The 12072-nt window shown below is 46.5% G+C and overlaps 1 protein-coding gene across 1 annotated transcript in view; it reads right to left on the bottom strand.

Annotated features, from left to right (window-relative positions):
- The window catches only part of CCDC6 (coiled-coil domain containing 6), a gene marked incomplete at its 5' end in the record, with an annotated part of 106591 nt that extends 99632 nt beyond the window's left edge, over nucleotides 1–6959 (bottom strand). The window contains one exon of the mRNA XM_081104607.1: nucleotides 6654–6959. Coding sequence (XP_080960733.1) covers nucleotides 6654–6959 — 306 coding nt within the window. The remainder of the gene's footprint in view (nucleotides 1–6653) is intronic.
- Between the last annotated feature and the right edge of the window lie 5113 nt (nucleotides 6960–12072).

Raw genomic sequence — 12072 nt, 5'->3', positions numbered from 1 at the left:
CTACAAGGTAGCCTACCTCACCCATGGTTAGAAGGCAGGGGCTTGGGGCACACACTGATTTCACTGGTCCCCCAAAGTATACAGTGTATCCACTCATCCATCCAATCTGTTCAACCAACCAGTTATGGAGAAGATGGTGCTTGCGTGCTGTTGTTGACACATGCATGGGAGTGACTCTATGAACATACGTCAGGAGACAGTATCAGCAACCCTCACCCCAGTCAAAAAAGAACAAAAACACCTCATCACCCAATGCCTCTGGAGTCAACCCTAATACTCTATCACACCCAGGCACTGAGGAATGGGAGTGAATGGACATAAAACCCAGTGTGTGGCTGGCAAAGAGGCAGTGTTAGTGTACACTGCGGGGGGGGGGGGGGGGGGGGGGCAGTCCACTTTAGTGGTTCTCAACCTTCCTAATGCCGCGACCCTTTAATACAGTTCCTCATGTTGTGGTGACCCCCATAAACCATAAAATTATTTTCATTGCTACTTCATAACTGCATAACTGTAATTTTGCTAGTTATGAATTATAATGTAAATATCTGATATGCAGGATGTATTTTCATTGGTACAAACTGAACATAATTAAAGCATAGTGATTAATCACAAAAGCACTATGTAATTATATATGTGTTTTCCGATGGTCTTCAGTGAACCCTGTGAAAGGGTCGTTCGACCCCCAAAGGGGTCGCGACCCACAGGTTGAGAAGCGCTGGTCTACTTGGATTTCCAAGATAAATGGGAGGGGAAAAGTAGGAAGAACAGTAAGGGCATGAGGTACAGCCTAGAGGAGCCAGAGAAACCTGCTACAATTAATTCCAGGAACTAGCCGTGAAGCCCAGTGAGAGCTTCCAATGTGAGGGGTGCATCTGTAAAGTAAGCACAGCCAGCTCATACAGAGTCGGGTGCACCTCCAGAATGGTTACGGGGACCCAGAGCGCCATGGGGAGCCCCTGAAAGCTTTAAAGCGAGCAATGCTTGCTTCAGATTTTTGCTTTAGACCAGTCTCTCTGGTCTTGAACAAGAGTTACCACAAACCAGATAGATACTGGTGATTCTCTGAACTATTCCCCGCACCCAGCAAAATAAATAAGGAGAACACTGTAAAAGACTGTCACCACCTACTCTAAGGTTTTGTGTTTTTTGGCAACCAAATACAAATAGATTATATGAAACACACAGAAGGAACCTACAAATGTGAAGAACTTTAACTGCAGAAGAAATCCAAGAATAGCCTCTCTTTAGGAAGAGTGAACTTGCATACAATTAGACCTATCGGGTCATACTTTTTTCAAAGTTGTGTCTAAAGGGGGGTGTTTCGATAAAAATCTAAGGATTTTTTTCAAACAAGAAAAAAGACACACAATATACCTTTGTATAAGAGCAATGTTGATCTCCTATCTTCAGAGAATCTGCCAAAATGAAGTCTTAAAAATGGAAAATGGTGTATTGAGCTTCCAGAATAAGTAATACAAAATCCAAAACATTAACTGTATATGGTGGGCTTTTTCTGGTTAATGAAATCATTACACTGCTGATATTCAAAATAGCCAGGTTTTTCTAAGCATGCCATACCAACATGTTTTTCTACTGTAACTTCCAAATACCTTTGTATTTCTGCAAACTTCTATAATGAAGGACTAACTTTATGGTGAGAAAGACATTTAAATACTAGTGACTTATCATAGGACTAGTGGCCCAGTGCATGAAATTCATGCAGGAGCGGGGGAGATGGGGAGGGGAGTGTCCCTCAGCCCGGCCTGCACCCTCTCCAATCTGTGACCCCCTCAGTGGATGTCCGACTGTCGGGTTAGGCCCGATCCTAAACTGGCAGTCAGACATCCCTCTCGCAATCCAGGACTGCTGGCTCCTAACCATTCTCCTGCCTGCCTGCTTGCCCCCAACTGCCCCCCACCAGCCTGCTCACCCCCAACTGCCCCCCCCTGCCAGCCTGCTCACCCCCAACTCCCCCCTGCTGGCCCCCAACTGCCCCCCCCCCAGCCTGCTCACCCACAACTGCCCTCCCCTCCTGGCCTGATTGCCTCTAACTGCCTCTGCCTCGTCTCCCGGTCTAATTAGCATATTACCCTTTTATTAGTATAGATTTTTCTTTTCAAAGCAAACACATGCTGAAGGTCTGAACCAGTCTAGAAAAGCATACTCTTTAGAACAGCCGTCGCCAACCGGTGGTCCACAGACCACTGGTGCTCCATGAGGTCCAAAAGGTTGGCAACTGCTGCTTGAGAGGACTAGCCATACCAGGTGTGAGGCCCTGGGTGTACTCTGGGAATACCAGCAACTAGTCCGGAACTTGGAAGCCATCCAATTACTGCCCAGAATTGCATTTCCTCACCTTCTCACAGACCACCACTCCTGGACACCCGTCACTACACTGAATTAGATAACCTCCAATTTTCCCCCACAGTACAAACCACATAGATCTAGCCTAACATCTACAAGCTACTCAATAGGGTGACTGAGCATTTTTTGTTTGTTTGTTTATTTTCTCCACTCCAAAGAAAAAGTTATGGTCTATAATCAGCAGCCTGTTTCCACTCCTGATTTACGAGGGGAAATAGGAGAATCACTCAAAACATTCCATTCCACCTCTAATTCACAGATAAAACACTAGGGGCAAGCTCTCACTCCCAGATGCCCTTTTGGACACGCATGAAGGGCCTCATCCATCCGATTCTTCCCCACAGATGATGTTTACCTCTAAATGCTGAGAACACATGCCCATGAAACCAGTCCTTTACTAAACGGGGAGATTGAGCAGAATAAGCACTTACATACAAAAGAGACAGAAATGACCATTAGTTACAAGCTTCTATTGGCTATGGGCTTAAAAAAAAAAAAATGAGGGCCCAACAATGAGATACCACTACACATCTATTACAATATTCAAAATGCACAACACTGACTATTTCAAATGCTGTCAAGGATGTGGAGCAACAGGACTCTTTCGTTGCTGGTGGGAATGCAAAAATAGTACAGCCACTTCAGAAAGACAGTTTGGCACTTTAACAAAATTAAAAGCACTCTTCCGTACAATCCAGTAACTGTGCTCCTTGCTATTTACCCAACTGAGCTGAAATTCCTGTCCACACAAAAACCAACACACTGGTGTTTATCGCAGCTTTATTCACCATTGCCAAAATCTGAAAGCAGCAAAGTCCTTCAGCAGGTAAGTGGGTAAATAAACTGTAGCACATTGAGATAATGGAATATTATTCTGTGCAAAAAAGAAATGAGCCATCAAGCCAGTAAAAAGACATGAAGGAAACCTAAATGTCTGTTACTAGATGAAAGAAGCCATTCTGAAGAGGCTGCAATACTGTTATGATTCTAACTCTATGACATTCTGGAAAGACAAAACTGTGGGGACAGTATAAAGAGCAGCAGTTGCCAGGGGTTAGGGAAGGATGGAAGGGCAGGGCATGGAGGATTTTTAGGGCACCATATCTGCCTAGTATAATACTAGTGGATACATGTCAGTATATATTTGGCCAAACCCACAGAATGTACAACACCAAGAGTGAACCCTAAGGTAAACTACGGACTTTGGGTGCTTACGATGTGTCAGTGCTGGTTCACTGATTATAACAAATATACCACTTTGGCGGGGGATGTTGGAAATAGCGGGAGGGAGGGGAGGCAGGGCAGGGAGTACAGGGGAAATCTCTGTACCTTCCAATCAATTCTGCTGGGAATCCAAAGCTCCTCTAATAAATAAAGTTCATTAAACACACACACACACACACACACAAAAGAAGGCACCTCCCTCTTCTCCAGGGTGAGGCTGATGAGCCATGTACTTTCCTGATCAGATGCAGGGAAAAGAAAAGACCATCCATACACATCTTTGTGCTCATGAACATGCTAATTACTACTGTAACTAGAGGAACTAATAAGAAACAGGAAGGCAGCCCTGACCAGTTTGGCTCAGTGGATAGAGCGTCAGCCTGCGGACTGAAGGGTCCCAGGTTCAATTCCAGTCAAGGGCATGTACCTTGGTTGCGGGCACATCCCCAGTAGGGGGTGTGGAGGAGGCAGCTGTTCAATGTTTCTCTCTCATCAATGTTTCTAACTCTCTATCCCTCTCCCTTCCTCTCTGTAAAATATCAATAAAATATATATTTAAAAAAAGAACCAGGAAGGCAAGTAATAGGATTATGGTTTCATCTTCACTTCACATTAACTAAAATTATTTTAAGTGAAAAAATCTAGCAAGGCCTCCACTTAACTGAATATCTTGGGTCTTGTCACAAACTTCCCAGGCAGCTCCCAGCAGGGTCTATGTTTAAATTAGAGTCGTCAGGGGTTGTACAGCTTAACCTTGACAAAAAAAGACAACACAGTGTGGTACCAGGGACTCCTTACATCCACAGACCCATTTCATGTAGCCACACATTCTGGGCCCTAGTTCAGTTAACAAAACTTTCAAAAGCTTAAAGGAACCTCTTCGCTGCATTTTGCCTTAGCAACACCTGCCAAGTACTCGAGAACCAGGTAAACCACAAGCACTTTTATTTGTCTCCCTAAATATATTCATCAGAGATTAAGGAAGAATTGAGAGGCTTCTAGTACTTGTAAGCTGTCATCTAAAATAATGTTTAAACTTTACTCATAAGGCCACAGAACATTTCACAAAGTACATTTGGTTGGATGTCAGTTTTAGTTGAAGGTAAGTGCTAAGAAATAAAGCCACCACCTCACACACGCTTCAAGCCAAGTGTTCAGAGGGCCTCTGATTTTATACACCAGGAACGAACATGTTTGTCCTTGCAAAACCAATGTGCTTGTGTACAACTTACAGACCTACTTATAATATGGTCAAGTGTCAAACAGATAAACCTTTCATAGCATCTCCACCCCGCATTCTCCCTCCCAAACTAACAAAAACAGCCTGAATTGCTCACTGTATGCAAGAGGCTAGAGATTCTGTTTCATGTAAGTTTTACTACTTTTCGTGGTTCACATTCTCCAAGAGACTAACCCTCTCATTTACTAACTCAAACATTAAATAAACTGCTTCCACCAACTTCGCCCTCTTCTCAAACCCTCACTCAGCAGACATCTCTCTTGGCCAAGAAAGCTACGGAGGAGGCTTGGAAGTGGCTGCCTATGGAAATTTCTCCCCCTTCCTACCAAAGGGGCAATTCAAGAATTTTACAGTTCCAATTCCATTCATGAGGACTGGATTTGACCATACTAAGTGTTTCTACAATCAATTTCTATCTAGGCTGCCAATCACACTGAAAGTTTGGTGGAAACCTGCTTTTCTAGGCTAATTCAGAACGTCCTCCAGTTCCTATGCATGACCTAGAGTTGGGGGAGCACACACACACACTCACACGTAGACACTCATTCCTCCACTGAGGACTTTCCTGGCACATGGGCATCTACACTTGCCCCCACTTCATTCCCACAGTGTGATCTCTGATCCATCTCCAAATCCGTATCTTTCTCCGTCTGAAGATTTGGTCTAGTCAGCTATTGTGCAGCAGCGATGGCAATTTTCCCCCTTGATTTCTTAACGTTTCCTTCTCTGCTCCTGGCTGGGAAACCGTTTTGATCTCAATAGGGTTGTCTGTATGGGGATTCTGCATGTTAATGATGCGGCTAGCAGACAGGGATGTTAGGTGAGAGCCCTCGGTGTACTTTTTCCAGTTATGTTTTGTCTCATCACAGCTATAGGGGACTTTCTTAGACGCCTATGAGGGAGATCTATATCCCTAATCTTAACCCCTCTCCTTCGGGGGAGCCTCCGGGGACCAGGTGTTAAAAGGACAGCCTGTTCTCCTGTCAAGTATCTGGACTCAAAGGCAAAACACCCCCCAGGCACTTCACCACCAATGAAACAAACACACGTATGTGCATCTTGCTCAGCAAGGGAGTCGCTACCTTTCACGCTGGTTTCAGCCTGTCCAGGCTTCATACCCTTCACTGTGCAGGGTAAGATGCTGCATTCACGCGGCTGTACACCGCCTCTGCCGCCCCCCGTCCTCACCCTCCCCACCAAGGAAAGGACTTCCAGCGGAGGTAGGAGCATCAGCTCCGGTACCCGCCCTTCCCTCTCGATCCTGGCCAGAAAACTCCACTTCCCGGATTCCCGGCCACTCTCTCCCGCCCCCTCCCCGGCGATCCAGCCAGCGCCGTCCAGATGCCAGCCAAGTGCCCAGCCCAGCTGCGCACCCCCGCACCCCAAGCCAGGCCCCCGACACAGGCCCCAGCTTCCTCCCTCCTCCCTAGCGCAGGGCTCCCCAGATTCTGGAAGCACCCCTCAGGCACGCTAGTACCGAAAAAGTCCCACCCCGCCCCCCCAGCCACGCCGCTAGCCTCCAGCTCTGCCCGGGAGGGGCCTCCGCCCCAGGGGTGAAAAGGGAACGTGAGTGGGTTGTCCCAGCAGCCTTCTCCCGTACCCCGAGCGGCGCCTGGCCCCCGGGGGAAGACAGACCCGCGTGGCCCCGAAGGGACACCTCCCTCTCCCCCACCCTCCGGAGGCCGGCAGGTCTCGACCGAGAGAGTGTGCTCGCTGCGGGACCCCGGGAACCTCGGGGAGAACCGGGGGCTGCCCGGGTCCTGGGACTGCCTCTCCCGGGGCGGGCGGAGGTTGGCGCTGCGGCGCGCCCCCGGGGGGCACTCACGATGGTCACGCTGGCTTTGCGCAGGTCGCGGTTCTCCTCCTGCAGCGCCTTGCACTTGAGTTTGTAGGTTTCCAGCTCGATCTTCAGCACCTTGTTCTCCTGCTGCAGCGAGGCCAGGCGGTTGGTGAGCTCCTCCAGGCGGAACGGCGAGATGACAATGCCCCCCGACTTCCCACCGCCGCCACCGCCGCCGCCACCGCCGCCGCCGCCGCCCGAGGTCGACGAGCAAGACGACTGCATGGCGGCCGAGCTGCCGCTGTTGCCCCCCGCCCCGTCCGTGTCGCTCTCGCTGGCGCTGTCCGCCATGGCCGCGGCGGCTGGGGGAAGTAGGAGGAGCGGGAGGCGGCGGCGGCGGCGAAGGCTGGGCTGCGAATGAGTGGGCGCGGGGCGAGCGCAGGGGAGCGCCGAGCTGGGCGCCTGGCACCAGGGCGCAGACGCGGAGCGGCGGCGAGAGAAAGAGAGGGAGCTTCCCGCTGCCAAGGGACCGCCTCCGCCAGAGAACAGAGACCCCGCCCGGGCTCGGGCAGTACTGCACTGAGGCTCGCGGCCGCTGGCCCGGCGCGCTCGGGAGGCCGCCCCACACGGCTAGCCGAGAGCTCGGGACCGGCCCGCCGCCGCCGCTGCCACGGCCCGCCTCCAGGCGTCCGCCGGCGGGGCAGGGACGCGCGGGCGCGGGCGCGGCGAGGAAGCCAAGCCGACCTCCGCACCAGCTGCTCGCCGGCCGCACGTGTTCCGAGGGCGGGCCTCCGAGCCCCCTGATTGAAGCTCAAGGCCGCCCAGCCTCTTCCGGGCTCGCGCCCGCGCCTGGGAAAAGGAAACCCAATGCCCCGCTAGCCTTGCAGGTGCTGGGGACACGTGGAGAGGTCAGCCGGCCCCTGCCGCGTCGCGGCCCCGTCTTCCGCCGGCTGGCTGTGCTCGTGTCTCCCTCTGTCTGTTTCAAACCTCCTCGCAGCCCTTTCAGTTTTATCTTAGGCAGCCTGGCGGGGAGGCGTTGAGTCGCGCTGAAAGAACAGTGAGTTCCCCTGCAAGGAGGAGAGCGGGGCGCAACACCGCCAGCCACAGGTTAACCTCGTTAAGGAAGATTTGCAGAAGGCACACCACCTCCTTGACTCCTCCTAATGATCTCCCAAACCACGCTGCGCTCAATTGTTTAAATGAGGTGCAACTTTTTCTTTTTTTTTCCTTTTTTTTCCTTCGCATCTTGCAAACAGTACCAGGACATGCCTCACAGTAGAATTAGGACACTAACATCGAATCCAAAAAGAAAAAGAAAAAATGATAAACACTTTTTGTGGATTGAAAGTCATCTCTTTAAGCGCCAATTTCCCAAAGCAGCTGCAGACATAGCATTGTTGCTATACAAATAGTGACGATTAAGTAGGAATGTAACAGAACCATAACCATCACCTTTCCTCACTAGTCCTGCCACTCCTAGAAAACTTTTGTAAGTGAAAAATAAAACATTAATTACTCTAATGTGGTCTAATTCAGGATTCTAATTTTGAAGCGTAGGAAATTTAAAATAAAAACTTTTATCTCCCCTCCCCTCCCCTCCCAAAGAAAGACTTGTAGGAAATTGACCCAGCAGGTGAGATGATTCTAAACACTTTACCACTGTTGACACTAAACAGCTTTCACTTATGTATAAAAATTAGAAAGTGAAACTGACCAGACTAGTTTTATTATCCAAAGTTGGTCAAGGGAAGCACAAACACATGGAAACAGAAAATGGTGGTGGAGGGGAAAGGGGGAGAATGTCAATTTCTTTTATATTCCTTTGAACTTTTGGAAAAGTTAATATATTAAGAAGGATAGAGAGGTGTGGAAAGGAATTATTTTAATTCCCACTCCTTCCTTAGCTTTAAACCTAAATTTGATCTAATGATTAAGCTGTTATTCAGTGGCTCATGGAAACTGTTACCTCTGAAAAAACTAAAACTCCAGTTCTTCCAAATGACATCATCTTTTACCAAGATGGCTGCTTCTAGCAGAGAGCTCAGAAATGCCAACCGCAGTTACACCCCAAATTTCTCCCATTTTTTTATTTTAGTGCCAGAAGACTTCTGAACTTAGTCCCTGTTGGTGTGGTGGAGGGGGAGGTCGTTGACTTTGCTCTTCAGAAACGTATAGCCAATGTAAATAACTCTGTCAGAAGTGATCCCGTTTAATTTTCACTGGAACTTCTCTCCCCAACTTTTCCTTTTGGGGATCTGGTACAGCTCCTTAAATTGCAGAGGGCTTCTGGAAGACTCACTTGCTGGGTGAAATGGGAGAGTAAAGCTAGCAGGGAGTAGCACCACAGGAGGAAACGGATTTAAAAGCATTCTTTCCACTTTATTCAGCACCATGACCGAATCTTAAGGGCCGATCTGGCTTCCATACTTCACAAGTTTCTATTGTTCCCTAACCCATAGCATGTGAAAGCTTCCACGTTAGGAGTTTATTGCAACAGAAACATTCCTTCCAGGCAGAGCAGAGGGAGAGCTGGCTGTGTCTTAGCTTTATCACCAACCAAGTGCCTCAGAAAGGCGGCCTTACTGCTTCAAGTCAGCAGAGGGGTGGGGTTTAAAGTGCCTGGTTTTCTTAAAGGGCCCTCTTTATAGTGAGCTTACGAATGTATAGGTCTTGAACGGGATTTGGAGGAAAAGTGCACTTTGCCGTGGTACTTTTAGGCAGTAATCGTGTTTCGGAGACTTTAGGGGGAAAGCCATCTTCTCAAGCTTCCCTGCTGATACAGATGGGAATAAACTGGAGAATATTTTTTTTTCCCCCACTGTGGTTTTTATTGTTATTGCAAAGCCGAAGCGTGTCTAATTTTCTGCTTCTTGTAAAAGTGAGTCCCCTTATAAACAGACCATTTATCACAACATTGGTTCGGTAATAGCATTACAATGGAAACACTAGTTTAAAAAAAACCCCAATAATATCATTATAGAACTCCTCCTCAGCTTTCTGGGGGAAATGAATCAGAAGAATAAAGGGTAGTGTGTGCTGCCTGGAGGAAGAAGAGACACATTTAGACAATCACTGCCATTTGAAAAACAATGGCATTTACCTTTGCCCCAAATTTCAGCTATAAAAGTGTAACACAAAGGAAAAGGATATCTTAGAGTCTAATTGCAAGGCACAACATCAACATTTTCTTTGTCTAATGCCATTTGTGCAGCTGATGTACTCCACAGCCTTGGAACTTTCAATAGTAAAATTAAAATAATGCTATGAATCACAGGGAAATTTTGTTGTTTAATTTTTAATGGCTCTAAATAAATCGCTGTACATATCTTTTTACATCAATGTCAAATCCGAGTAATTTTATTGAAACTCCGACTGGATTTGGTGGTTGCAGGACCCACCATTACAGTTTTGAAAAGAATTGGAGTGAGCCAGGTATGTGGTAGATACCATCGACTGTCAGAATTTGGATAGAATCATAGAAGAATGTGCCACTGTGCTGCTATCATTTCTTGAAAGATAGTTGATAATGTTTACTTAAATATACCTTTGATTAAGAGGTTATGTCCAGTCCTTAGATCTAGTATAGAGTTTCTCATCCTTGGCTTTATTGACACTTGGGACTGGAAAATTCTTTGTTAAAGGGTGGAGGGTGCAGGGGATCTGTCCTGTCCTTCAGGCTGTTTACCAGTATCCCTAGCCTCTACTCACCAAATGCCAACAGCATGCCAACCAAAAAGGTCTCCAGACACTACCAATAGGGACAAAATTGCCCCCAGTTGAGAACCACTGATCTAATTGAACAATTACTTTTGCAGGCAAAGCAAGGCCACTTTGGGGTGGCTCTTCTGGCAACACATAGATTACATCCCACTGAACCATCAAGGATGTCTCCCTTCCATTTCCTAGTCCCATCGTCAACTAGCCAGGAGATCCTGAACCCAAACAACCACATCCACACTTCCTACCATTGCTTGTATGCAACCACCCCATTTCTTTAACATGCATTTTCAATATTTCACACCTAGGAATGTCAAACCAGCCTTGCATCTGCAGCATCCCATCCAGGCAAAGGATCATGCCTATGGGATTAATTACATGTCTCATCTCTATCTTCCTGTTTGCGTTTACTCATCATTAGTTCACTGAATCAAAACCACTTCTACAAATGTAGTCTAAAGAAACAAATCAAAGGCTAACGTCAATTGGATGAGAATCCAGTGAGAATTTCAACAAACACTGAAACATATGACCTACATGTCTGGTATAATTTAGTAGCCTACAAAACCTAAAACTTGCCTTGACACAGATCATACAGAACTGCTGACCAGGAAATGCTTTTTAAATTCTACTAAATACACAGCAGAGCTTGAAAGAAAATACAGGGAAATCCCAGGCTCCTAAAGCAAAGAGGAAAACTAGAAACAACCCAAATGTCCACCTTACTATATAAATTCTGTTATATTCATGCAATGGAATAATATACAGCAATGAGAATGAACAAACACGAAGCACCATGAGTAAGCTTAGAAAACATAATGATAAGCAAAGGAAGCCAGATATAAGCTGTATGATTGCATTTATATAAAGTTCAAAAATAGGCAAAATTAATCCATAATGTTAGAGGTCAGAATAATGATTCTCCTTGAGCGGAGATAGTGTTTGGAAAAGAAGAGGAGATTTCTGGTAATGTTCATTTTCTTTGTCTGGGTCAGTTCTGAAAAGGTTTAGGGGTATATATTTATGATCTGTGTACTTTTCTATATGTATGTTATACTTTATAAGATGTATGAATCAAAAAGGGGCAGGATGGGCATTATAATCCAGAATAATGACCTGTCAGCTGGAACTGGGGCAGCAGCCCTGTGGGCCTTATTAACCATGATATTTGAGTTCTAAGCCCCTCAGGGATAGGACTTGAGGCCTTGGGCTTAAACAAGACAGGAAGATGTAACTAAGATACTTACAAAATGCCAGACTATCAAAGAGCTATGTACACATACTGAAAGGCTGCACTAAGGGGGGAAGTCTTCCAACTGGCAAACAGGAAAATAAAAAGGAAGCTTGTTTGTTTATCTTAAATTGCATTCAGAGATGTGTGTTTTTTAAGTCATTTTGGAAAAGTTATCATCTAGATTTAAGCCTCACAGAGTCAGGAGCTTCACAAATATAATTTATACTAGCTACATGGATCAGAAATCCCCAAGATGACATAATATCTTAAAAGTTGGGATGATATGGAAATTCTTGGGGTAATGCAGTTTTTCTATATCTTGACTGTGGTGGTTACACAAATGTATACATTTGTCAAATGTCACCAAACATACTCAAAAAGGGTATTTGTACTCTATGTAAAATCCAACCAAAAAAAAAGTAACTAACAAAAAGTAGTTGGTGTTGGGATAGTACTATCCCTAGTGCACCGGCAGAAGCAAGCAAAAACTCACTCTGGCAGCAGTCTCAAAAT

Source organism: Myotis nattereri (assembly GCF_964212035.1).
Source record: "Myotis nattereri genome assembly, chromosome: 13".
Lineage (NCBI taxonomy): Eukaryota > Metazoa > Chordata > Mammalia > Chiroptera > Vespertilionidae > Myotis > Myotis nattereri.
This window is presented reverse-complemented; position numbering and strand designations above follow the sequence as displayed.